Below are 24,554 nucleotides of genomic sequence, written 5' to 3' on the forward strand. Positions count from 1 at the left end.
ACCGGCACAGTGAAGCTGTGGGTTTACACTCCAGTGACCAGAATTAAGTCCCCTGGGTTGCACTGCATGCCTGGCAGCTGGCTGGGCCTGTCTGGCTGCCCCTGCCAGCCCCCCTGCCCTGAGGCAGAGCTGAGCTCTGTGCTGTCTGTGGGATTAGGGACAGGCAGCACACTCCCCTGGGGTCAGGCTTTGGGGTGACCAGGGCTTGCTGTGCAGTGCCAAAACATATTAGCTCTACTTTTTCCCAAACATGGGGTGCTTTTTGTCCAAACAGTTCTTACAGACGTTGGGGTCTTTGTCTCCAGGCCACGGAGGAGTATGGCAGCAACTTGCTGCATTGGTGGCTTGCTCTCGTATGTGTGTGCCAAAAATTGCTCCCGCTTCTCTTGCAGGACCCTCCATGAGCAAGATCTTTGGTCTCATCTTGTACTTGTCACTGCTCCTTCAAGCACAGATGCCAGCCTGCTGATAGGAAGGAGGAGATGGCTGCTTTCTGCTCGGCCTGTCCTATGGCACCTCTGGCTGCTGCAAAAGCCCAGAGCAGATGTATCTGTGCTCACTGCCCACTGTGCTGTCTGTTCTGGTTGATCGCTGGCCTCAGAGGACTGTGGCTTTCCACAGATATTAACAAGCTGGCATAGACCAAAATGCCATGGTTTGACCCTGACGCAATCCCCCATCCCCTGTGCCTGATGGCACGGTTTAGCAGAGCCATGAGCCCAAGCACAGTTGGAGCAAAGTCCAGGGCTGTGCAGCTTCTTGTAGCTGCCAAGGGAGAAGGGCAAATTAGAAGGCAACCTGCACAGAGGTTTCACAGCACAGAGGTGGGGCTGAGGGCTGGGAGAAGTCCCATGTATCTGTCACCCTTGGGCAGTCCCTGCAGAGCTTACAAAAGAGTCAGAAGCCAGCTAAGAGCAGAGCAGGGAAGGCAGTGCTGCCAGTGCTGCCTCGTCGCTGTCCCTGTGCTGATCCTCCTGTCCGGTAAGAGATGCTTTTGATGCTTTTTGACAGACAGGCATGGAGTCTGGGTTGGCAGCTTGGGGCTTCTGCCCTGAGCAGAGATGAGCCCTTGCCAACAGTGAGGGATAGAAAGAGCTTTATTACAATTACTGCAAACGTACTATCAGTTTTAGAAGGTTAAAACCATTTTGGCTGCAAAACTTGGCCATGCTGGCAGCCAGCAGTGTGCTACCAAGCCACCCTGTCTGTGCCTCCTGCTGCTGAGGAGAGCCTTTTCCGAACCAGTCCCACAGCCCAGCACCAGCAACATACCAGCAACACAGTGCTCCTGGCCCTGGGGTCCCACAAGCAAGCCGTAGCTATGGGGACACTGTGCTGACATGCCCAGCCCAGGGGCACGGGGACATGGGTGAAGCCACCGGAGCAGTCGGTGCCACATGTGCCCTCAAGTATAAGAATGAACAGGGTTGGGCTGATCCTGATAATCCCAGCGATAAAAGTTCAGGGCAGTGTCTGTGTACCCAACATGCATGCCACAGAGACCAGCTGCATGTCTGCCTTTCCTGCAACCCTGTGTCCCCACACAGGGGTTCCAGCTGAGGTGCCTGGGATGGCTCCTTAAGCTGTCCCAGGCTGTGGCAAGAGCTGGCCAGGAGCCAGCAGCGCCGGCTTCCTTTCTCCAGCCCTGGGGGAGGAGTGATGGGGTGGGAGGCCCTGCTCACGGCCGCCATACGCCCTAAAGCCAGGCCACCATCTGCGTCACAGATCAGGGCAACCCGGAAGAGACCCTACCCACTGCTGGCCACGGCTACAGGTCAGTGAGGGCTCCCCGCAGGCTGCCAGCATGCCGCAGACACCGGGGCGGTACGACAGACACCTCACTGGTGAAGGGAGAGGGCAAAGCGCAGGTGGAGGGGCTGTCACTCACCCGGGAGGGAGCCATCAGTCCCCAGGGCAGGGCACAGCACCCTGGCACACCTCCATTGCTGGCATTTGGTGTGGGATGGGAGATTTCAAGGCTCCTGGCACTCAGTAGCGTTTCTCCCTGAGACAACGCTGCGGTGGTGCAAAACCCCAGCACAAGTCTGCTGGGGTAAGAAAACCAGTTGCTTTGCAGCCCCAAACTTTTCGGGGGGTGTCTCTCAGCTTTGGGGCCTCTTTGGTGCACAGGGCCAAAATTTTGCTTACTGCCCCCCTCAGCCCCACTCTCTGACGCTGTCGCCAGGCAGAGACGCAGCAGTGGAGGGCACCATGGCGAAGAGGGTGGCCATCATCGGAGCAGGCAGCAGCGGGCTGTGCGCCATCAAAGCCTGCCTGCAAGAGGGGCTGGAGCCTGTCTGCTTTGAGAGGACCGGGGACATTGGAGGGCTCTGGAGGTTTGAGGTAATCCCTGCAAGCCACACGTCCTGCCGGGGACCGTGGCAGCCGGGGATCAGTGTGGGTGGCCAGCAGGGTGGCACACAACTGGCCATGGCAGGGTCCTGGGCTGGGGGGGCGCTGAGGGCTGGGGCTCCACACAAAGAGCTGCCACAGCAGCATCAGCCATCCCTCCACATGGCTGACCCTGTGCCAGCGCTGAGCCGTGCCCCGCTCCCGCAGGAGCACTCCGAGGAGGGCCGTGCCAGCATCTACCGCTCCGTCATCATCAACACCTCCAAGGAGATGATGTGCTTCAGCGACTTCCCCATCCCCGAGGACTTCCCCAACTACATGCACAACTCCAAGATCATGGAGTATTTCCGCATGTACGCCCAGCACTTCCACCTGCTCCGCCACATCCGCTTCAGGGTGAGTGATGGGGGAACTGGGGAGCGGTGGGGCTGAGGGGCACAGGGTACCTGACGCCTGCTGTCCCCGTGCCCAGACCAGCGTGTGCCGCGTTTCCAAATGCCCCGACTTTGCCACCACGGGCCAGTGGGAGGTGGTGACAGAGAGCGAGGGGAAGCAGGAGGCGGCCGTCTTCGATGCCGTGCTGGTGTGCACCGGGCACCACTGCGAGGCACATCTCCCGCTGAGCTCCTTCCCAGGTACAGCCCCACACCCCTGTGCAAGGAGAGACCCCAGAAAGCTCAGCCATGGGAACCCTGTTCTCCCTAATTCTCTTTCTCCTGGCATCAGTGTTTCCCTGCTTTGCTTTGACTTTGTGAGCACTTCCAAGCTCCCCAGGAGGGGGCTGGCAGGGTCAAAGAGGGTCCCCACTTCAATTTTTGTGGCAGTGACCCTCCAGCCTGGCACCAGGAAGCCAAGCATCCCTCCGCCCCACCCACAGGCATCAAGACGTTCAAGGGCCGTTACCTCCACAGCAGGGACTACAAAGACGCCCAAGATTTTACAGACAAGAGGGTCGTTGTGATTGGGATCGGGAATTCAGGCTCAGACCTGGCTGTGGAGATCAGCCAAACAGCCAAGCAGGTGAGCAGCAGGGGCAGAATGCCGGTGGGAAAGTCAGCCCACCGTGCACACTACTGGCTCCACCAGGACACCAGGACCAAGGCAGTGGCATGGCCACCACTCTGTCCTGGCACTTGCTGCATTTGACAGTGCCTGCACCCATGAAGGGGAGCAATCCCAGGGTGAGGACATTTCCCCCCTGGGCAGCCCTCCAGGACCATCACCACCTTCAGGAGGTGACGCTTCCCTCCCTGCTCAGGTCTTCCTTAGCACCCGCCGCGGCGCATGGATCTTCAACCGTGTTGGAGATCGGGGCTACCCCATGGACATCATCTTCCTCACCCGACTCAATATGGTTCTGAAGCAGCTGCTGGGCCTGTCCGTGGCAAGCAAGTTTGCAGAGAATCAGCTGAATGCAAGATTCGACCACTCACACTATGGCGTGAAGCCAAAACACAGGTGCCAGCAAAAGCTCCCCCTGCTCAGGAGGGACCCCCTTGTTCCACCCGTGTCCAGCCCTGCTCAACCACTTCCACGCTCCCTGTGCCTCAGCCCCAGCCCTGGAAACCCAGTTAATAGCTGTGGTGTGCCAAGGCAATGCTCGAGGGAGCCACCACTGCCCCTTCTAGGGACTCTTGGTGGCACCAGCACAGTAGCAGCTGCTGAGCATCCCTGGGGAGTCAGCCACACTGGTGATGAGCATCCTTGGGGCTGAGGATCCCTGGGGATGAGCATCCTTGGAACAGGAAGCAGTGGCCAGAGCAGGATGTATAGCAGAGACGCCCCACCCCAGCACCCTGATGGCTCCTTCTGCCTTCCAGGATCTTTGAGCAGCACCCGACTGTCAACGATGACCTGCCAAACCGCATCATTTCGGGCAGGGTGCTGGTGAAGCCAAACATTCAAGAGTTCACAGAGACGTCTGCCATCTTTGAGGATGGCACCAAGGAAGACATTGACACTGTGGTCTTTGCCACAGGATACAGCTTCTCCTTCCCCTTCCTGGAGGGCTGTGTGAAGGTGGTGGAGAACCAGATCCCCCTCTACAAATTCATGTTCCCTCCTGACTTGGAGAAGCCGACATTGGCTTTCATCGGCTTCATCCAGCCCCTGGGTGCCATCATGCCCATCTCCGAGCTCCAGTGTCGCTGGGCCACCCGTGTCTTCAAGGGTAAGCAAGGCAAACCTCCCCCTGTGGCTGCAGCATGAGCCTGCACCCCTGGAGCCAGGGCAGATGCTGCCCAGGTGTGTTTGGGAGGGAGCAGCCAGCTGTGCCATCCTGGTTGCAGGCGATGGCATGACCAGTTTGCAGCCATTGTGGTGAGCTGGGCTTTTGCCTGAGCAGTGCAGGGACACTCATACCCTGAGCCTCATGGGCTCTTCTGTCCCATCCTGAGGAGCCTGGACATGCTTCAGGTGCCCCGTTGCCCATCATAGCAGTGCTGGCAGGGGCACAGCACCCAGGCAACAGTAGCACTGTAATGTTGCCAGCGGGGTGCAGCACCCCCACACTGTGTCTCGTCCTACGTAGGGCTGAACACGCTGCCCCCACGGCAGGACATGGAGGCTGACATCAGACAGAAGAGGGACGCAATGGCAAAGCAGTAAGACTCACCTCGGGAACAGGGAAGGGGCTGGTTTGGACATAGCTGTTTGTGGGCACCTGTCCTGTCCTGTGGCTGTGTCCTGGCACATTTGGTCATGCCCACAGACAGCAGGGATGTGCCTGACTGCACCGCTCCCACCCCACTGTCGTTACCCGTGGCGGTCCATCCTGGACTGCCTTGCTACTGCGTGGGGCATCTGCTGGTTCTGCTTCCAGTACCAACCTGCCCTCCCTGCCCGCAGGTACGTGAGGAGCCAGCGGCACACCATCCAGGTGGATTACATCCCCTACATGGATGAGCTCGCCTGTCAGGTGGGCGTCAAGCCCAACCTGCTCGCCCTCTTCCTCACCGACCCCAAGCTGGCGCTGGAGGTGGCCTTTGGGCCCTGCACACCGTACCAGTACCGCCTGCGGGGCCCAGGCCGGTGGGCTGGTGCCAGGGAGGCCATCCTCACCCAGCACCAGCGCATTATCAAACCCCTGCAGACACGGCACGTGGAGGAGCAAGCATCATCCCCAGCTGTGCCCATCATCTTCAAGCTGGTCGGGGCCGTGGCCATCCTTGCCATCATTTTTGCTTACCTGTAGGTGCCCTACAAGTGTAGGAAGGGAGGCTTTATGATGTGCTGGGGGAGCTGACTGGCCACCTATTGCCCCGCAACAGCCTGTGCACCCCAGCACTGGCAGGAACCCTCCTCCTGCCTGGCACAGCCCTGCCACAGCCACACCACAAGCTCAGGGTGTGCAGAGCCTCCTTGGCTGCCAAAATAATGCCCCAGCGCCCACTCTGCACCTCCTGCACAGGGAGCTGCCACCAGGGATGGACAAGAAAACCTGCTCTTGCACAGGGTAAAACCCAGTCCCTTTCAACCCAGCGGGGACGCACCAGGTTTCCTGTCACCTGTAACCCAGATGAGCCACCGCTGGCTACACTCACACCAGAGCTAAGTAGCAGAGGCACAGCAGACAAGCTAACTGGATAAAAGTGTGTTAAACGGAGCCAGGTGTGTGTCTGGTTACTGAACCAAGCCCGTCTCACTGTGTGCTGGGGGAATGCGCATGGGTTTGAGGCCAGGGTCGTGCCAGCGGCACAGCTCCAGCTCCGCAGCAGCATGGGCTGCATGCAGACCTGCATGCACAGACATGCACACACATACAGGTAGCCACAGCAAAACAGCCTTGCCCAGGTGCTCACAGGAGCACAGCCCAGTCCCACCTTATGCAGCCCCTCCAGAGGATGGCTGATGGGGATTGAGGACCCAGAGTGGTGACAAGGGATCTTGGCCACCACATGCTGGTGCTGGCACAGCTGCTGGCCACCAATGCCTCAAGGGTCCCCATAGTTTTGCTTCCCATGCCACAACCTCCCAAAATCAGGAGTGTGGCCACATCTCAGCCCCCGTGCCCAAGAACCTAAAGAGCCCCTTGGGGAGGGCAGGCGCAGGCAGGAGGCGTGGCACAGCAGCAAGGGGAACCTGTATATCATGGCTGGAAGAAACAATCTTGTGACAGCCCAGCTGACGTCAGTCGCCCACAGGAAGCACAAGGACAGCCATCCCTGACTGAGCAGCACCACACGTCCCCTGGGTGTGACCCACCAGGCTCTGCACCCCCCCGAGGGTGTGTTACCCCTGGCCAAAGCTTCCCCAGCATCCCTGCCACCACCCCTCCACGGGACATGGCTGCCCTGAGAGTAGCCATCATCGGGGCTGGTGCCTCTGGCCTCTGTGCCCTGAAAAGCTGCCTGGATGAGGGGCTGGTACCCACCTGCTTCGAGAGGAGTGGGGACATCGGGGGGCTCTGGCGCTTTGAGGTAAGACCCGTGCTGTGCCAGCCTGCCTCGCGACAGCAGCACGGATGGTTCTGGGATGGGTCGTTAGCAGCTAATGAAGCACCGCTCCCTTGTTTTGCATGCCTGTGCAGGTAGGTTTCCAAGGAAAACCAGAGGAAAGAAAAACAGCTGCAGCAGCTGGAGGTCTCCATGGTTCCAGGTGGTGCTCTGGCCACATAGGACCCATCTCTTTCCCACCAGCAGCAGAAAGGACCCTCCCCAAGGACTTGCACCCCCAGCTCAGCCTGCCCCTTCCCATCCTTCATCCATCCCTTCCCTGCTGCTTTGATCCTGGTCCCCTCTAGCCCTTTCCTACCCATCCCAGTCCTGTCTGACCCTGATGGCTGTCCTGGTCCCCATCCTGACCAGCCCTTTTCTGGAAGTCATGGTTGCTCCTCTCTCTGCTTCTGTGCTGCTTGCCCACACAGAGGCACCCAGCGCTGCCTTGGCTTTCCCTGCCTCGAGGCAAGTCCTGGCATTTGCTTCTGCCCCCACCTAACGAAGCTGCTGACTTTTCCTCCCAGGGAACCACTGACAAGAAGACAAGCATTCCCACCATGCCCTGATACGCAGGTGGGAGAGCCCAAGGGGACACACAATGCACCTTGCCAGCGTGGGGTTTGGGGTGGCTCGGTTACAGTTCACTGGTTCTGCCCACGTGGGTCAGAATTGGGGTTGGTGGAGCAGAACCAAGGCAGCAGCGCCCAGCTGCCACAGCAGAGACCCAGTGAGCAGGAGCGGTCACTCAGCTGGAAGTGCCCGAGCTGGTTCAGCAGCCAGCGAGACCTGACGAGGCAACCAGGGCAATGGCATCACAGACAGCTTTGGGAACGCACTGCCTCAGCAGGGCCAGGGAGCATGGAAACTGAGGCACAAGACCCCCACTGTCACCACAGGCAGGGCAAGGCACCAGGCAGGGCAGGCAGCCCTGGGGTCCCTGTGCCAGCGCTGAGCCGTGCCCCGCTCCCGCAGGAGCACTCCGAGGAGGGCCGTGCCAGCATCTACCGCTCCGTCATCATCAACACCTCCAAGGAGATGATGTGCTTCAGCGACTTCCCCATCCCCGAGGACTTCCCCAACTACATGCACAACTCCAAGATCATGGAGTATTTCCGCATGTACGCCCAGCACTTCCACCTGCTCCGCCACATCCGCTTCAGGGTGAGTGATGGGGGAACTGGGGAGCGGTGGGGCTGAGGGGCACAGGGTACCTGACGCCTGCTGTCCCCGTGCCCAGACCAGCGTGTGCCGCGTTTCCAAATGCCCCGACTTTGCCACCACGGGCCAGTGGGAGGTGGTGACAGAGAGCGAGGGGAAGCAGGAGGCGGCCGTCTTCGATGCCGTGCTGGTGTGCACCGGGCACCACTGCGAGGCACATCTCCCGCTGAGCTCCTTCCCAGGTACAGCGCCACAGGCCACTCACCTGCTGCCTTGGTCCTTTGGGATCACCCTCCTCTCCAGCTTAGCCCCTATCCACTCCAGCTACTGTCAAAAATGCCTCCACAGGTTAATGCACCAGGTGAGACTGCATGTGCATGCTGCTATCCCACCCATCTTGGTGGTCCGTCCATGGTGGCTTTTATCCTGCCGTCAGTTCTTGACCAAAGTGCCCTGCTGGCATGTGCCAGTGCTGTCAGCTCACCTCTCCCTCCAAAAACATGCCAGCAGGATGCTCAGGGCCACACTGAGCATCTCCCAGGCTGGAGATTTCACCACCTCTCCATGCACCATCCCAGGGCTGCATCGCTCCCACTGGTCACATTGTTCCAAGCCTGTTCCCAAAACACACAACTGGTCAAACCAGGGGGACAGTCATCCCCTGTCCCACATCCCTGCCTGGTATGGCTTCCCTCTCTCTTCCAGGGCTGGAAAAGTTTGAGGGCTGGTACCTGCACAGCCGAGACTACAAGAGCCCGCAGTCCTTTTCGGGAAAGCGGGTGGTTGTGGTCGGTGCCGGGAACTCAGGCGTTGACATCGCAGTGGAGCTGAGCCACACAGCAGAGCAGGTGCGCTGGGAGAGCCCCCGTGGCTCGGGGGATTATTATTCAGACCCCAGAGGGCACCAGGCAACTCCCTGCCATCCCACAGGCTACCCTCCCTCCAGCAGCACCCAGCGCCAAGCACCCCATCCCCTCTCGATGGGGGTGGTTGTTGAAGTCCCAGCAGACGTGCCTGCATCCCTCTCCAAGGAGCATGGCAGGGGCCCAGCCTGGTCCAAAGGATGCTACCACACCACCACCCCCCATCTCCTTCCTCCCAGGTCTTCCTCAGCACCAAGCGCGGGACCTGGGTGCTGCACCGGCTGGCAGATGGTGGGTACCCCTTTGACTTCTCCTACATCAGGCGCTCCATACAGCTCCTCCGCAGCCTGGTGCCTCACAACGTCAGCAACTTTTTCCTGGAGAGGAAGCTCAACACCCGCTTCGACCATGCACTCTATGGCCTCCAGCCCCGGCACCGGTGAGTGTCCCAGCAGCACCCCGGGAACCTGCCCCAGTGCCTGGGCCCCACACAACATCTGTCTGTGCCTTCCAGGATCTTTGAGCAGCACCTGACTGTCAACGATGACCTGCCAAACCGCATCATTTCGGGCAGGGTGCTGGTGAAGCCAAACATTCAAGAGTTCACAGAGACGTCTGCCATCTTTGAGGATGGCACCAAGGAAGACATCGACACTGTGGTCTTTGCCACAGGATACAGCTTCTCCTTCCCCTTCCTGGAGGGCTGTGTGAAGGTGGTGGAGAACCAGATCCCCCTCTACAAATTCATGTTCCCTCCTGACTTGGAGAAGCCGACATTGGCTTTCATCGGCTTCATCCAGCCCCTGGGTGCCATCATGCCCATCTCCGAGCTCCAGTGTCGCTGGGCCACCCGTGTCTTCAAGGGTAAGCAAGGCAAACCTCCCCCTGTGGCTGCAGCATGAGCCTGCACCCCTGGAGCCAGGGCAGATGCTGCCCAGGTGTGTTTGGGAGGGAGCAGCCAGCTGTGCCATCCTGGTTGCAGGCGATGGCATGACCAGTTTGCAGCCATTGTGGTGAGCTGGGCTTTTGCCTGAGCAGTGCAGGGACACTCATACCCTGAGCCTCATGGGCTCTTCTGTCCCATCCTGAGGAGCCTGGACATGCTTCAGGTGCCCCGTTGCCCATCATAGCAGTGCTGGCAGGGGCACAGCACCCAGGCAACAGTAGCACTGTAATGTTGCCAGCGGGGTGCAGCACCCCCACACTGTGTCTCGTCCTACGTAGGGCTGAACACGCTGCCCCCACGGCAGGACATGGAGGCTGACATCAGACAGAAGAGGGACGCAATGGCAAAGCAGTAAGACTCACCTCGGGAACAGGGAAGGGGCTGGTTTGGACATAGCTGTTTGTGGGCACCTGTCCTGTCCTGTGGCTGTGTCCTGGCACATTTGGTCATGCCCACAGACAGCAGGGATGTGCCTGACTGCACCGCTCCCACCCCACTGTCGTTACCCGTGGCGGTCCATCCTGGACTGCCTTGCTACTGCGTGGGGCATCTGCTGGTTCTGCTTCCAGTACCAACCTGCCCTCCCTGCCCGCAGGTACGTGAGGAGCCAGCGGCACACCATCCAGGTGGATTACATCCCCTACATGGATGAGCTCGCCTGTCAGGTGGGCGTCAAGCCCAACCTGCTCGCCCTCTTCCTCACCGACCCCAAGCTGGCGCTGGAGGTGGCCTTTGGGCCCTGCACACCGTACCAGTACCGCCTGCGGGGCCCAGGCCGGTGGGCTGGTGCCAGGGAGGCCATCCTCACCCAGCACCAGCGCATTATCAAACCCCTGCAGACACGGCACGTGGAGGAGCAAGCATCATCCCCAGCTGTGCCCATCATCTTCAAGCTGGTCGGGGCCGTGGCCATCCTTGCCATCATTTTTGCTTACCTGTAGGTGCCCTACAAGTGTAGGAAGGGAGGCTTTATGATGTGCTGGGGGAGCTGACTGGCCACCTATTGCCCCGCAACAGCCTGTGCACCCCAGCACTGGCAGGAACCCTCCTCCTGCCTGGCACAGCCCTGCCACAGCCACACCACAAGCTCAGGGTGTGCAGAGCCTCCTTGGCTGCCAAAATAATGCCCCAGCGCCCACTCTGCACCTCCTGCACAGGGAGCTGCCACCAGGGATGGACAAGAAAACCTGCTCTTGCACAGGGTAAAACCCAGTCCCTTTCAACCCAGCGGGGACGCACCAGGTTTCCTGTCACCTGTAACCCAGATGAGCCACCGCTGGCTACACTCACACCAGAGCTAAGTAGCAGAGGCACAGCAGACAAGCTAACTGGATAAAAGTGTGTTAAACGGAGCCAGGTGTGTGTCTGGTTACTGAACCAAGCCCGTCTCACTGTGTGCTGGGGGAATGCGCATGGGTTTGAGGCCAGGGTCGTGCCAGCGGCACAGCTCCAGCTCCGCAGCAGCATGGGCTGCATGCAGACCTGCATGCACAGACATGCACACACATACAGGTAGCCACAGCAAAACAGCCTTGCCCAGGTGCTCACAGGAGCACAGCCCAGTCCCACCTTATGCAGCCCCTCCAGAGGATGGCTGATGGGGATTGAGGACCCAGAGTGGTGACAAGGGATCTTGGCCACCACATGCTGGTGCTGGCACAGCTGCTGGCCACCAATGCCTCAAGGGTCCCCATAGTTTTGCTTCCCATGCCACAACCTCCCAAAATCAGGAGTGTGGCCACATCTCAGCCCCCGTGCCCAAGAACCTAAAGAGCCCCTTGGGGAGGGCAGGCGCAGGCAGGAGGCGTGGCACAGCAGCAAGGGGAACCTGTATATCATGGCTGGAAGAAACAATCTTGTGACAGCCCAGCTGACGTCAGTCGCCCACAGGAAGCACAAGGACAGCCATCCCTGACTGAGCAGCACCACACGTCCCCTGGGTGTGACCCACCAGGCTCTGCACCCCCCCGAGGGTGTGTTACCCCTGGCCAAAGCTTCCCCAGCATCCCTGCCACCACCCCTCCACGGGACATGGCTGCCCTGAGAGTAGCCATCATCGGGGCTGGTGCCTCTGGCCTCTGTGCCCTGAAAAGCTGCCTGGATGAGGGGCTGGTACCCACCTGCTTCGAGAGGAGTGGGGACATCGGGGGGCTCTGGCGCTTTGAGGTAAGACCCGTGCTGTGCCAGCCTGCCTCGCGACAGCAGCACGGATGGTTCTGGGATGGGTCGTTAGCAGCTAATGAAGCACCGCTCCCTTGTTTTGCATGCCTGTGCAGGTAGGTTTCCAAGGAAAACCAGAGGAAAGAAAAACAGCTGCAGCAGCTGGAGGTCTCCATGGTTCCAGGTGGTGCTCTGGCCACATAGGACCCATCTCTTTCCCACCAGCAGCAGAAAGGACCCTCCCCAAGGACTTGCACCCCCAGCTCAGCCTGCCCCTTCCCATCCTTCATCCATCCCTTCCCTGCTGCTTTGATCCTGGTCCCCTCTAGCCCTTTCCTACCCATCCCAGTCCTGTCTGACCCTGATGGCTGTCCTGGTCCCCATCCTGACCAGCCCTTTTCTGGAAGTCATGGTTGCTCCTCTCTCTGCTTCTGTGCTGCTTGCCCACACAGAGGCACCCAGCGCTGCCTTGGCTTTCCCTGCCTCGAGGCAAGTCCTGGCATTTGCTTCTGCCCCCACCTAACGAAGCTGCTGACTTTTCCTCCCGGGGAACCACTGACAAGAAGACAAGCATTCCCACCATGCCCTGATACGCAGGTGGGAGAGCCCAAGGGGACACACAATGCACCTTGCCAGCGTGGGGTTTGGGGTGGCTCGGTTACAGTTCACTGGTTCTGCCCACGTGGGTCAGAATTGGGGTTGGTGGAGCAGAACCAAGGCAGCAGCGCCCAGCTGCCACAGCAGAGACCCAGTGAGCAGGAGCGGTCACTCAGCTGGAAGTGCCCGAGCTGGTTCAGCAGCCAGCGAGACCTGACGAGGCAACCAGGGCAATGGCATCACAGACAGCTTTGGGAACGCACTGCCTCAGCAGGGCCAGGGAGCATGGAAACTGAGGCACAAGACCCCCACTGTCACCACAGGCAGGGCAAGGCACCAGGCAGGGCAGGCAGCCCTGGGGTCCCTGTGCCAGCGCTGAGCCGTGCCCCGCTCCCGCAGGAGCACTCCGAGGAGGGCCGTGCCAGCATCTACCGCTCCGTCATCATCAACACCTCCAAGGAGATGATGTGCTTCAGCGACTTCCCCATCCCCGAGGACTTCCCCAACTACATGCACAACTCCAAGATCATGGAGTATTTCCGCATGTACGCCCAGCACTTCCACCTGCTCCGCCACATCCGCTTCAGGGTGAGTGATGGGGGAACTGGGGAGCGGTGGGGCTGAGGGGCACAGGGTACCTGACGCCTGCTGTCCCCGTGCCCAGACCAGCGTGTGCCGCGTTTCCAAATGCCCCGACTTTGCCACCACGGGCCAGTGGGAGGTGGTGACAGAGAGCGAGGGGAAGCAGGAGGCGGCCGTCTTCGATGCCGTGCTGGTGTGCACCGGGCACCACTGCGAGGCACATCTCCCGCTGAGCTCCTTCCCAGGTACAGCGCCACAGGCCACTCACCTGCTGCCTTGGTCCTTTGGGATTACCCTCCTCTCCAGCTTAGCCCCTATCCACTCCAGCTACTGTCAAAAATGCCTCCACAGGTTAATGCACCAGGTGAGACTGCATGTGCATGCTGCTATCCCACCCATCTTGGTGGTCCGTCCATGGTGGCTTTTACCCTGCCGTCAGTTCTTGACCAAAGTGCCCTGCTGGCATGTGGCAGTGCTGTCAGCTCACCTCTCCCTCCAAAAACATGCCAGCAGGATGCTCAGGGCCACACTGAGCATCTCCCAGGCTGGAGATTTCACCACCTCTCCATGCACCATCCCAGGGCTACATCACTCCCACTGGTCACATTGTTCCAAGCCTGTTCCCAAAACACACAACTGGTCAAACCAGGGGGACAGTCATCCCCTGTCCCACATCCCTGCCCGGTATGGCTTCCCTCTCTCTTCCAGGGCTGGAAAAGTTTGAGGGCTGGTACCTGCACAGCCGAGACTACAAGAGCCCGCAGTCCTTTTCGGGAAAGCGGGTGGTTGTGGTCGGTGCCGGGAACTCAGGCGTTGACATCGCAGTGGAGCTGAGCCACACAGCAGAGCAGGTGCGCTGGGAGAGCCCCCGTGGCTCGGGGGATTATTATTCAGACCCCAGAGGGCACCAGGCAACTCCCTGCCATCCCACAGGCTACCCTCCCTCCAGCAGCACCCAGCGCCAAGCACCCCATCCCCTCTCGATGGGGGTGGTTGTTGAAGTCCCAGCAGCCGTGCCTACATCCCTGTCCAAGGAGCATGGCAGGGGCCCAGCCTGGTCCAAAGGATGCTACCACACCACCACCCCCCATCTCCTTCCTCCCAGGTCTTCCTCAGCACCAAGCGCGGGACCTGGGTGCTGCACCGGCTGGCAGATGGTGGGTACCCCTTTGACTTCTCCTACATCAGGCGCTCCATACAGCTCCTCCGCAGCCTGGTGCCTCACAACGTCAGCAACTTTTTCCTGGAGAGGAAGCTCAACACCCGCTTCGACCATGCACTCTATGGCCTCCAGCCCCGGCACCGGTGAGTGTCCCAGCAGCACCCCGGGAACCTGCCCCAGTGCCTGGGCCCCACACAACATCTGTCTGTGCCTTCCAGGATCTTTGAGCAGCACCCGACTGTCAACGATGACCTGCCAAACCGCATCATTTCGGGCAGGGTGCTGGTGAAGCCAAACATTCAAGAGTTCACAGAGACGTCTGCCATCTTTGAGGATGGCACCAAGGAAGACATCGACACTGTGGTCTTTGCCACAGGATACAGCTTCTCCTTCCCCTTCCTGGAGGGCTGTGTGAAGGTGGTGGAGAACCAGATCCCCCTCTACAAATTCATGTTCCCTCCTGACTTGGAGAAGCCGACATTGGCTTTCATCGGCTTCATCCAGCCCCTGGGTGCCATCATGCCCATCTCCGAGCTCCAGTGTCGCTGGGCCACCCGTGTCTTCAAAGGTAAGTGAGGCAGGGTGTGGAAATGCAGGGTGGCCAGGCTTCCTTGGCTACAGCAAGGCTGACTTGTTCAGCTGGCTGCAGCCCCTCGCACAGCAGTCCTTCTACTTACTTTTGCTGTCCTTTTGCTTAGTCATAGGGACAAAACCCAGAGCTCCATTTTGCAATGAGTCTCATGCTTATCTGCTCTTGGGGAGGCCACTAACAGGTCCTGTTGCCTGCAACCCACCTTCTCCCTCTCCTGACATTACTTTCTTTGCCTGTGACTCCTGCTTTGCTCTTGCCATGATGGCGCATCCCTGAAGATGCAAAGGCTTTTGTGTGCGAGCAGAAGGTAGGTTGGGCCACAGAGCCAGCCACAGCATGGCAGGAGCACAGCCCTCCCTCCATCCACAGCCTCCTCCTCCCCAGGGCTGCAGCACCTGCCGCCACCTGCCGACATGCTGGCTGATGTCACACAAACCAGGGAGAAAATGGCCAAGCGGTAAGGACCCCATGTGCATCGCCGCTGCCACCGTTCCCCCTGTATTCGTGTGCCAAGCTCCCTGCCCTCCCTGCCCGCAGGTACGTGAGGAGCCAGCGGCACACCATCCAGGTGGATTACATCCCCTACATGGATGAGCTCGCCTGTCAGGTGGGTGTCAAGCCCAACCTGCTCGCCCTCTTCCTCACCGACCCCAAGCTGGCGCTGGAGGTGGCCTTCGGGCCCTGCACACCGTACCAGTACCGCCTGCAGGGCCCAGGCCGGTGGGCCGGTGCCAGGGAGGCCATCCTCACCCAGCACCAGCGCATTATCAAACCACTGCAACCCAGAGCCGGGGGCCACCCTGCCCGCTCCGGCACCATGCCACACATCTTCAAGGTCATCTTCAGTGTGGGTTTGATTGTGGCCACGCTTGTCTATGTCTCACTCTCTCCTTAGCCTAAAATGAAAGAGACAGCAGGTCCTCCTGGCAATCGTCTTCCTTTCCTTTGGGCTCGGGTGTTTCTGTCATCTCTTGCTAGGTCTGCCGCCACATCAGGAAGCACAGAGAGTCGGTTTCTTGAAGACACAGCTTATTATAGAATCATAGAATGGTTTAGGTTGGAAGCTCATCTAGTCCAACTCCTGCCATGAGCAGGGACATCTCCACCCAGATCAGGCTGCTCAGAGCCTGATCCAGCCTGGCCTGGGATGTCTCCAGGGATGGGGCATCCACCACCAACCTGGGCAACCTGGGCCCGGGTCTCACCACCCTCAGTGCAACAAATGCCAGCCAGTCTGGCCTGTCTCAACTTCCTGCGGTGCTGGGAACACACCAGGTCTTGTAAGGGGCTGCTCCGAGGACAGGGAATCCCTCCCCTTCCCTAAACCCCGGCCCAGCAACTCCACAAGCTCTACCCATGGGCTAGGTGGTGGGGAAACCAGGAACCGGCCCGGCCAGGGCACCTGGGGAAGGGAACAATAACGTTTGTCCCCGTGCACGGGGAGCAGGGAACCCACTGCATGGGCTGTTTTAGTTTCTGGTGTCCCTCCCGGGGCGTCTGACCTGCCAGCCACTAGCAGCGCTCTGGCCACTTACAACCCACGGCTTACCCAATACCACCCCACAGCCATCCTGCCCAGCCCCGCAGCTACCCCCGAGCCCCAGCCCTGCCCTTAACCGACATGGCCGTCCGCCCGCCGGCTGCGGCGCGGCTGAAGCCAACGCGGCGCCCAGCCGCCACGTCCGCGCGCCAGGCCGACTACCCTTCACAACAATGGGCGAAGCTTCCCTTAAAAAACATGGCGGCTGGCCGGCAGCGAGGAAGCGGGGCTGCGGGGGGCGCGGCCATAGAGCGGCGGGCGGGGGCGGGCCAGAGCGCCCCGCAGAGGCTGGCGGTGGCGGCGGGGGGGTGTCGCCATTTTGGACGGAGGCGGAGAGCGGGGAGGCGGCGGCGGCCAGGTGGGGCGGCGGTCGGGGCCGGGGGTGACAGCGGCGTGTCATGGCTGGCCGGGCCGCGGGCGGGTTGGGGGGCTGGCAGCTGACCGGGCGCTGCCGCGGGAGACGGTGCGTGAGGCTTGGCTGTGCGTCCCCGCGGGTGACGCCGTCCCCACGGGTGACACTGCGGTGGCTGGCGGGGGCCCGGACGCCGCATTTGTGGTTGACCCCAGCAGCCGGCTCAGAGTCCCGCTGGAGGGCCCTGCCCCTTCCCGCTTCTCCTCGGGGCCATGGCAGACGCCGCTTCGCCGTGTCCCGGCCGGGGAGCGGGTGGCTGTGTGTGCTGTGACAGCCCCGCCACTGCCACCGCTGTGCACAGCCCTTGTCCCAGTCCATGGAAGGGCGGGTTTCCTCTCCCTGCTCATCCCCTTAACCTTACACAACCCCGAGGGAGGTGGGGGAGCGCAGTCGGCTCAGGGTGCCCCGGGTGACACTGGTACCGGGAGGTGTCAGCTGAGCAGAGACCCCATCTCTCCAAAATAAACCCTCTCAGGCTGGGTTTCTCGGGACGGGTCACTGGTGGAGCGGGAGAGGCATTTCTGGGGGAACTGGTGAATTTCATTTTCAGAAGCGAAGTGGGGAGATGGTTGAAAACTGAAACTGAAGGGACCTCGTGATGGCTCCAGCAGGGACCCCCTGACCAGGGACTGCAGCGGGAGCACTGAGATGCTGCAGGTTTTGCTCAGGCTTTGGCATGGGCAGCTATTCCATCAGCACCTGGGATGTCTTGTGTCATGCCATCAGAGCATGCTGTGCTACAAGGGCTGACTGTAAGGGACAGCAAGAGGGACCGAATTCCCTTTAGAGAGGTGAAAGAGAAGGTTTCATATCTGTTAACACCTACACCTGTCTCACAGGTCTGCCTTGGTACAAGAGGACGTTCAGCCTTCCCTGCCTTCTTCCCCGTAGATGAGAAGTAAGGGAGCCTTAGTGGAGATACTGGGGAAGAAGCTCCTCAGCAGCAGGTCTAGTGGCACAGGGGCAGGTTTTGCCAGGAGCTGGCTGAGTCTCCTCCAGGGCAGAGGGGGAAGATATCAGAGAAAGCAGCATGCTCATCTGACCTGGGTCTGCAGGTGCGCTTGATCCTCACTGAGAGGGGGTGGAGGTACGGCTTACCTGCCCACTTGGGCTTTTAGCCCTCAGGATTTAAGAAATACTTTTGTAATTGCTCTGTAATTTTCTAAAGTCTGGCTTTGGCTGGCACCCTTGCCCTGCCCCCTTCGTGTAACTTGATCTTCTAAACAAATAAATGTCCAAATGTCACAACTAAGTGCATGAAACAAGGCTGGCTGCCCTCTTGACTTTCCCTGCAGAGCCCATGATCAGCACAGTAAGCTGAAAGCTGCAAAATAAGCCCAGGAGGGGGGCAAGAATCCTGTATCCATCTCAGCTGCTGGAAACTGGGTAAAGCCTGAAGAGTCCTGTGTAGCTTGCAGTGGCTTTGTTGTTTGTCCCAAAAGGTGTGTAGTTCTTAATGGCTTGGCATTGTATGGCCAAATCTTCTGCTTTGCCTTGTCTGAGCTGGGTGAGATGGGGGATGAGGGCCCATCTCCAGCTGCAGAGCGACACTGAGGCGGCTGGGGTTGCCCTTCCCTCCCCCTGTGTCTCCAAAGGGCCAGACAGGCACCGGAGCGCTCGGTGTGGCCACAAGCCTACCTCCTCGCTGCACTGTGCTGACACAGTGGCTTGCCTTTTGAATGCTGAGTGAATGCCGCCGAAAACTGAGCCTTTTGCAGACGCTGTGGCATTAGCCCTACACCTTGGCCAAACTCCAGCTTGGGCGATTCCACTCAGGCACTTTAAATGCTCCCTGTCGCCTTTGCGGGGTGTGAGGCTCCGATCTTCTGCCAGTGAGATCTTGGAGATTTGTTGGGAGCTGCTAAACAGCTGCTGCTTTCACTCCCCGGCTGTTTCCTTGCTGGTTGTAGGGGATTTGTCTGTGGAGCCTGACTGTTGGACTGTGAAACAGGCTCTGTTAACACCAAGCAACTGATTTGCCAGCAGAGGTTGGCTTTATTTTTACCTTCACCCCCTTTACTGCACTGGCTGCTGGGGGCTTGCGTGGGACGTAGCATAACTGGTATCAGTTTTGTAACAATTACCAGCTTAACTGGAGCCGCGGTTCATAAGGATGTGGCTATAATTAGGTCAAGCTGTCTTGTTTGTTAAATTCCCCTTCAGCTCCCAAACTTGGCAGTGGGGTTGAACTTTGGGCCTTTTTTAGGATTGCTGTCAGTCTCCTGTGGCAAAGAACACTGGGAAACAGTGCCTTTGCTCCTCTCCTCACTGCCAGAACCCACAGGCATGGCCACACTGCCATCCTCTTTCTCTCGCAGGGTCTGCTGAGCTGTCATGGGGAACACCACCAGCGAGCGAGTGTCTGGGGAGCGCCATGGCTCCAAATCCCACCGTGCAGATGGCTCCGGTGCTGCTCACCCTGCCAAGGAGCACCCGCACAAGATCATGGTGGGCAGCACCGATGACCCCAGTGTTTTCAGCTCCCATGACTCCAAGGTAGGGGCGGGCTGCTGCCTTCTCTGTCCTGCCCTGGGGGGCTGTGGCTGAGGCTTCAGCTCACCGGCTGCATGGGGCTGTGGTCCCAGCGTGTGAGGGATCTGGGCAGAGCTGGGAGGCTGAAGAAGCTCACAATGCCCTCATCTGGATTGTGCAGGTGGGCTGGTAGAGGCCAGAAGGAAATAAATGTGGTTGTGGTTGTTTCTGTATCTCAGTCAGGCTCTGGTTTCCTTTGCTCAGATTCCTGGGGACAAGGAGTTTGTGTCATGGCAGCCAGATCTGGAGGAGTCGAAACCGTCCCAACAGGCTCGTCCCACTGTCATCCGCTGGGCTGATGGAGGCAAAGAGGTCTTCATCTCCGGATCTTTCAACAACTGGAGCACCAAGATTCCACTCATCAAGAGGTAGCCAGTCCCTCAGGTCACTCTGTGTTCTCCACTCCATCGCAGGGAGTGTTTTCTGTCTCCTTTCTGGTTGTTGTTCCCGTTGCTTACATGGCTTTCCTCAGTTCACCCAAGCCAGAGGGTCTAAGCACAAACATGGAGTCAGCTTCTTGCCTGGGTGGTGCTGCATGGTGGTGGGAAGTTGTGAAATGGAGGGACAGGACAGGATGGGTCGCTTTGCTTGCCCAGGTGGATGTCACACGGCACCTAGTCCTGGCAGCAGAGCACTGCCCAGATATGTGGCTGTCCCCTGCAGGCTGTCAGCTCTTCTCTTGGCTGTGGTCTCACCCCATGCCTAGTTGTTTTGTTGCCAGCAGGGGCTGTTTATTTGTCCCTCAAATGTCTCCCTGCCCTAATGATGTTCTCACTGTTCTGCAATACATCTGTGATTTCCATGAAAACGTTAAGTAGGACTCTGGGCATAATCCCAGCAAATCATCTGGAATGGGTTTATCTCAATTACAAGCTTAACAGAGCTGCTACCTTTGCTGCCCCCGACCTGCAGTACCAGAGCAGGGTTAGATGTGTTGCCCATGCCTCCTCTCCAGCATGTTTTGCACAGGATGTCTGCCACACTGTTTTTCCATGGACAGCAGGGCAGGCCTGTGAGCTGGGCTGCCTCCTGCGCTCCTTGCAGCCTCACTCTCAGGGGTCTGAGCCACGCTTGCCCTCTGAGCGCTGGCGCCTGTTGTATCTGTCCCTCAGATCACTGAGGATGAGCGAGCCTAACCCTGCATGAAGGTGTTAGGATAAAGGCAGTGCATGAAAAAAACGCTGTTTTCTTGGACCTCGTGGGAAAGCAACATCCAGAGCATCAACAGGGTGATGCTTTTGCACATCTGTTCTCTCTGCACAGCCACAACGATTTTGTTGCTATCCTGGACCTCCCAGAAGGAGAGCACCAGTACAAATTTTTTGTGGATGGCCAGTGGGTTCATGACCCGTCTGAGGTAATGCTCAAAGCTTTATCCGTGCAGATCTTGTCTTCAGGGGACTAGACATGATATGACTGCAGCAGAGGGGGAGCAGGAGGAGCAGAGGGTATCTACCAAAATGAAAGAGGCACCTCCATCCTATGTGTCCTTTTGAAGGCTTGTTCCTCTGGGCTTAGAGATGCTGTCTGGGGGAGTGTCAGGAAGGTACTGATGGGCAGGGAAACACCAGGAGGCCTTTGAGCTCCATTCAGAATTGGCTACCTGGGAAGATGAGCCTTGGAGTCAGAACTCACTTGCAGGTTCTCCTCCAAACTGAATCACATGGTAGCAGCAGGGGAAGGAGAGGACACTTACCCATCTTACCCATTGGCATGTAGCAGGATGGAGGATGAATATAGGAGGTGATATAGGAGCCTGGGAGTAAAGGGAAATCCCCCCAGGGTAAACAGCAGAGATCTGCAAGCACAGAGCAGAGCTAGACACTTGGCCACCTGTTCTCTGAGCACAGCAAAGTCATTTTGGGCTGGGAGGATCTAAGAAGCATCGTGTGTGCTGTAATTGGAGATGAACATAGAAAGACCCTTACCTCATTTCTCTCCAGCCTGTGGTCACCAGCCAGATGGGGACGATTAATAACCTGATTCACGTCAAGAAGTCTGACTTTGAGGTGTTTGATGCTTTGAAGGTGGATTCCTTGGAGAGCTCAGAAACCTCAGGTCGGGGTGAGTTTTTGTGGCATTACAGCTTTGCATGTGCTATTTTCCACCTCCTCTCCTCTGAGACTTGCTGCTTTGGGGATGAGCAGACCCCCTGAGCAAAGGTGTGGGCCTGCACCCAGGAAGAGTTTGGCAGTGTGTCCTCAGCAGTCCACAGCTGAGGCTTTGTCTCCATAGAGGGGCTGTGCTGGTGTAACTTGTTCTGTGCTGGCACCGTCCCAGCGCAGGGTCAGTGCCTGTGTGTGGCTGAGGCAGCCATTTCAGACTGCTAAACAGCAGGAACATCACCCCTTTCTGTCTGCTCAACTGTGAGCAAGTCATCTGATCTGGGGTACAAGCTAAGGCAAGAGCAGGACCTGGGTTATTTTCAGCAGCGACTCTTCGTTTTCATGCCAAGGTAATTTGTACTGGTGCTAGCGTATCAGAAACCTCCCTCTCTGCTTGTGTTACAGCAGCAGGTTAGGTTACCAAGCAGACACCAGCAGCACTGGCTTGGTGTGTAATGCTGGCAGGTAGCTCAGTCGTTTTTCAGTCCAGGGTGCTCCGAGCACAGCCTGGTGTAAATCCCGTCTCAGATACAGCCTCAGCTCCATGTCCTCACCCAGCTTGGGCAGGAGATACTTCACTGGAAGGAAGCCAGCAAGCAGCAGGAGCTCCAGTGAGGTGGAGCCCTTCCAGGTGCTGGCTGTTCCAAAGCAGTCAGGTCAGATGTGTTTGGGAGGTTCAGCTTCCAGGGGCCAGAAGCTCCTGTGATCCTTCATGTGGGCTGAGCAGCTGCTCGATCTGGACTTCCTATCTACCCTTCCTGGGACCTCCTGGTCAGGCAGTTCTGCAGCACCACGAGCATGCAGGTGTGCTGCTTGCTGTGCCCCTGCTGCAAAGGGCACAGCTCTGGGGCAAGCCAGCTGCTTGCTACAAGGGAGAGTGACCCAGCTGTGCTGAGAACTGCACGCAGGGGTCTTGGGGTGGATCCTACAGGGTTTTGTGTTGTGTCAGTGCATGTACCAGCTCGCAGTCCTGCTTGGAAGTGCCCAGGGCTCACCTGGCTGCTGCTTCTGCCATGAAAAGTCTGAGCTGTTGCTACAGGATACATGGCCATGGCTCATACAAGATGTTTGTGCCTGTAAGAACCTTCTGTGTCCTTCTCAGTGTCTTAGGACCTACTCTTTGCTCACCAGTCTTGCTTTAGCCATGTAATGTCTTTTCCTGTCTCTTTTCTTCAGACTTATCAAGTTCACCACCTGGTCCTTATGGCCAAGAGATGTATGTATATCGGCCCGAGGAGCGCTTCAAATCCCCGCCCATCCTCCCCCCTCACCTCCTCCAGGTCATCCTCAACAAGGACACAAACATCTCGGTGGGTACCAGCACACTGCCTGCATGTGAAGAGCCACATTGGGGTTGGAAGGGAAGTCCTGTATGCTGGGAGCCTGGTCTCCCCTTCACATTTCCTGGGAAGAACATCACTTTTCCCCATAACCATGCTGGTTTGGCTCCTTGCTCTGTTCCTGTTCAGAACAGCCAGAGGCACCAGCAGCTCAGATTGCCTGAGGTGGTAGCTCCCTGTGATGGCTGGGGCTGGGAGGTCAGGGCTGTGCTGTTCCCCTGTGACACTCCTCTTCTCCTAGTGTGACCCAGCACTGCTGCCCGAACCCAACCACGTCATGCTCAATCACCTCTATGCGCTCTCCATCAAGGTAAGGGCAGGTCCCTGAGGCTGCTTGGGGAGGGAAGGGGCTACTGTGGCTCCCAGGAGCCTGCAGCACCTGTAGGGAGCAGAACCTGGACAGTGTGGGGTGGAGACAGTGGTACAGGGACAGGATGACCCACACAAGGACAGCTTGGCTGCCTGGTGAAGTGTGGCACATGCAGGGATGTGGGTTGAGGGCTCCTTGCAGCTCCCCGTTCCCTGTAGCTGCCTCCCCACAGTGTGGTGGAGCTGGGCAGCCCTGGGCTCCCCAGTTGCACACCGGCCCCTTCCCTTGCTCTGCCCTGGCTCCCTGTCATGGGTGTTGGATGTGTCTCGCTGGCTGTGAGGCTCAGGACAGTGGAGGGGAAGGCTGAGGCTGCTCCCTGAGCCCACCAAGCCCTCTTCCCAATGGGTGCCTTGGGGTTGCTGCTCTCCCGCCCACTGACGCTGCGCCTCTCGCAGGATGGCGTCATGGTGCTCAGTGCTACACACCGCTACAAGAAGAAGTACGTCACCACGCTGCTGTACAAGCCCATCTGAGCCGGGGCCTCACCCGCCCCCCCACGCAGGACACGAAACGCCGCTTTGTCTGCACACATTGGGCCACGGGACTGTGGGACAACTGGCCGCTGGCTCCAGCCTCCAACCTGGCAGGGACACAGGCCCCAGCAATGAGCCTAGGGCCACTGGGGCCTGTGACACTGTCCCATCCTACTGGTGTGGCTTGATTTAACCTTTGGTTTCCACCAACCTACAGCTCCCCTTGGCTTCTGCGAGTCTCTGGGGCCACTTTGCTGCTCACCAGAATGGCCTTCACCAGAACAGGGCTTCACCCTGCTTGTCTTCTCCAGCCTGCAAGGTCCCCAAGGTGGTCTTGCCCCTGCGCCCAGCCCAGGAACGTGTCCTACCTGCTGAAGGTTGCTGTGCTGTCCTGGTGATGAGCCTCCAAAGCCACCCCAGCCTCTGCCCCAAGTCCTGAGTGTGGGGCTATCCCCATCCTGTGCTCCCCAGCTTTGAGGAAGGCTCTGGCTGCAGCCCCAGCCCTCTGCCAGGTTCAGCATCGAGCCAGCAGGAGAGCTGGTACAGCCAGACACAGCTGCACTTACCTGCCACCGGGACAGCACCATCAAGGACTGAACTGAGTGCTTCTGCAGGGCAGCGCTGACTTTGTCACAGCCAGAGGGACACCTGTGCACACCCCTGCTCTAGGGGGCCTGGGGAGAGCAGAGCAGGGCAGGTATCCCAGGACCCCGGCTCCACTGCCTGCTGCCGGAGCAGCACCCCGCCACAGATTTTTCTCTATTTATTACAGTATTTATTGTTCCTGGTGCTGCTGGCCTAGTGTTGGTGGGGGGCTCCAGAGCAGTGAGGGGAGGGAGGGAGGGAGGGAGGGAAGGCAGCACCTGGTGGGGCACAGAGCTGCCCTTGGGGTGCTGAGGTGGGGCTCAGGGCCACTCCCATGGGACCAGCTGGT

General features: G+C 58.9%; 4 protein-coding genes across 14 annotated transcripts; all 4 read left to right on the top strand.

Annotated features, from left to right (window-relative positions):
• The first annotated feature begins 757 nt into the window (after nt 1-757).
• LOC136103950 (flavin-containing monooxygenase 5-like) lies at nt 758-5,956 on the top strand. 5 transcript variants are annotated; one of them, XM_071810260.1, is made up of 10 exons: nt 758-981; nt 1,726-1,824; nt 2,186-2,343; nt 2,560-2,748; nt 2,825-2,987; nt 3,230-3,372; nt 3,611-3,810; nt 4,173-4,522; nt 4,883-4,955; nt 5,200-5,956. In XM_071810260.1, exons 1-10 carry the CDS (start codon nt 852-854, stop codon nt 5,543-5,545), a joined length of 1,851 nt encoding a protein of 616 aa, XP_071666361.1. In that variant the 5' UTR covers nt 758-851; the 3' UTR covers nt 5,546-5,956. The 5 variants fall into 5 exon arrangements, with proteins under 5 accessions (XP_071666361.1, XP_065698550.2, XP_071666362.1 ...); XM_071810261.1 differs by having other exon boundaries at nt 798-981; nt 1,726-1,774; nt 2,161-2,343; XM_065842478.2 differs by lacking the exon at nt 1,726-1,824.
• A 101-nt stretch (nt 5,957-6,057) lies between these two features.
• On the top strand, nt 6,058-11,107 carry LOC136103625 (flavin-containing monooxygenase 5-like). Its single transcript, XM_071810262.1, has 8 exons — nt 6,058-6,770; nt 7,761-7,949; nt 8,026-8,188; nt 8,652-8,794; nt 9,049-9,248; nt 9,324-9,673; nt 10,034-10,106; nt 10,351-11,107. Exons 1-8 carry the CDS (start codon nt 6,636-6,638, stop codon nt 10,694-10,696), a joined length of 1,599 nt encoding a protein of 532 aa, XP_071666363.1. The 5' UTR covers nt 6,058-6,635; the 3' UTR covers nt 10,697-11,107.
• A 101-nt stretch (nt 11,108-11,208) lies between these two features.
• On the top strand, nt 11,209-15,855 carry LOC136103668 (flavin-containing monooxygenase 5-like). 2 transcript variants are annotated; one of them, XM_065841967.2, is made up of 8 exons: nt 11,209-11,921; nt 12,912-13,100; nt 13,177-13,339; nt 13,803-13,945; nt 14,200-14,399; nt 14,475-14,824; nt 15,218-15,305; nt 15,386-15,855. In XM_065841967.2, the coding sequence occupies exons 1-8, from the start codon at nt 11,787-11,789 to the stop codon at nt 15,741-15,743; spliced, it is 1,626 nt and encodes a 541-aa protein (XP_065698039.2). In that variant the 5' UTR covers nt 11,209-11,786; the 3' UTR covers nt 15,744-15,855. The 2 variants fall into 2 exon arrangements, with proteins under 2 accessions (XP_065698039.2, XP_065698040.2); XM_065841968.2 differs by having other exon boundaries at nt 15,233-15,305; nt 15,386-15,854.
• PRKAB2 (protein kinase AMP-activated non-catalytic subunit beta 2) lies at nt 14,805-24,404 on the top strand. 6 transcript variants are annotated; one of them, XM_065842799.2, is made up of 9 exons: nt 16,724-16,746; nt 18,096-18,242; nt 19,119-19,296; nt 19,537-19,700; nt 20,596-20,689; nt 21,276-21,396; nt 22,614-22,747; nt 23,019-23,087; nt 23,543-24,404. In XM_065842799.2, exons 3-9 carry the CDS (start codon nt 19,135-19,137, stop codon nt 23,618-23,620), a joined length of 822 nt encoding a protein of 273 aa, XP_065698871.1. In that variant the 5' UTR covers nt 16,724-16,746; nt 18,096-18,242; nt 19,119-19,134; the 3' UTR covers nt 23,621-24,404. The 6 variants fall into 6 exon arrangements, with proteins under 6 accessions (XP_071666366.1, XP_065698872.1, XP_065698871.1 ...); XM_071810264.1 differs by having other exon boundaries at nt 16,728-16,746; nt 18,096-18,186; XM_071810263.1 differs by lacking the exon at nt 16,724-16,746 and adding an exon at nt 16,854-17,698.
• The last annotated feature ends 150 nt before the right edge of the window (nt 24,405-24,554 follow it).

This window comes from Patagioenas fasciata, chromosome 6 (assembly GCF_037038585.1).
Source record: "Patagioenas fasciata isolate bPatFas1 chromosome 6, bPatFas1.hap1, whole genome shotgun sequence".
In the NCBI taxonomy this organism is placed as follows: domain Eukaryota; kingdom Metazoa; phylum Chordata; class Aves; order Columbiformes; family Columbidae; genus Patagioenas; species Patagioenas fasciata.

Coding starts and splice junctions, on each gene's coding strand:
- LOC136103950 (XM_071810260.1), top strand. CDS start 852: ATGTATCTGTCACCCTTGGGCAGTCCCTGCAGAGCTTACAAAAGAGTC. Junction 982..1,725: donor TGTGCTGATCCTCCTGTCCG/GTAAGAGATGCT, acceptor TCTGCGTCACAG/ATCAGGGCAACCCGGAAGAG. Junction 2,344..2,559: donor GAGGGCTCTGGAGGTTTGAG/GTAATCCCTGCA, acceptor CCGCTCCCGCAG/GAGCACTCCGAGGAGGGCCG.
- LOC136103625 (XM_071810262.1), top strand. CDS start 6,636: ATGGCTGCCCTGAGAGTAGCCATCATCGGGGCTGGTGCCTCTGGCCTC. Junction 9,674..10,033: donor GGCCACCCGTGTCTTCAAGG/GTAAGCAAGGCA, acceptor CGTCCTACGTAG/GGCTGAACACGCTGCCCCCA. Junction 10,107..10,350: donor AGGGACGCAATGGCAAAGCA/GTAAGACTCACC, acceptor CCCTGCCCGCAG/GTACGTGAGGAGCCAGCGGC.
- LOC136103668 (XM_065841967.2), top strand. CDS start 11,787: ATGGCTGCCCTGAGAGTAGCCATCATCGGGGCTGGTGCCTCTGGCCTC. Junction 11,922..12,911: donor GGGGGCTCTGGCGCTTTGAG/GTAAGACCCGTG, acceptor CCGCTCCCGCAG/GAGCACTCCGAGGAGGGCCG. Junction 15,306..15,385: donor AGGGAGAAAATGGCCAAGCG/GTAAGGACCCCA, acceptor CCCTGCCCGCAG/GTACGTGAGGAGCCAGCGGC.
- PRKAB2 (XM_071810265.1), top strand. CDS start 19,135: ATGGGGAACACCACCAGCGAGCGAGTGTCTGGGGAGCGCCATGGCTCC. Junction 20,690..21,275: donor GGGTTCATGACCCGTCTGAG/GTAATGCTCAAA, acceptor ATTTCTCTCCAG/CCTGTGGTCACCAGCCAGAT. Junction 23,088..23,542: donor TCTATGCGCTCTCCATCAAG/GTAAGGGCAGGT, acceptor CGCCTCTCGCAG/GATGGCGTCATGGTGCTCAG.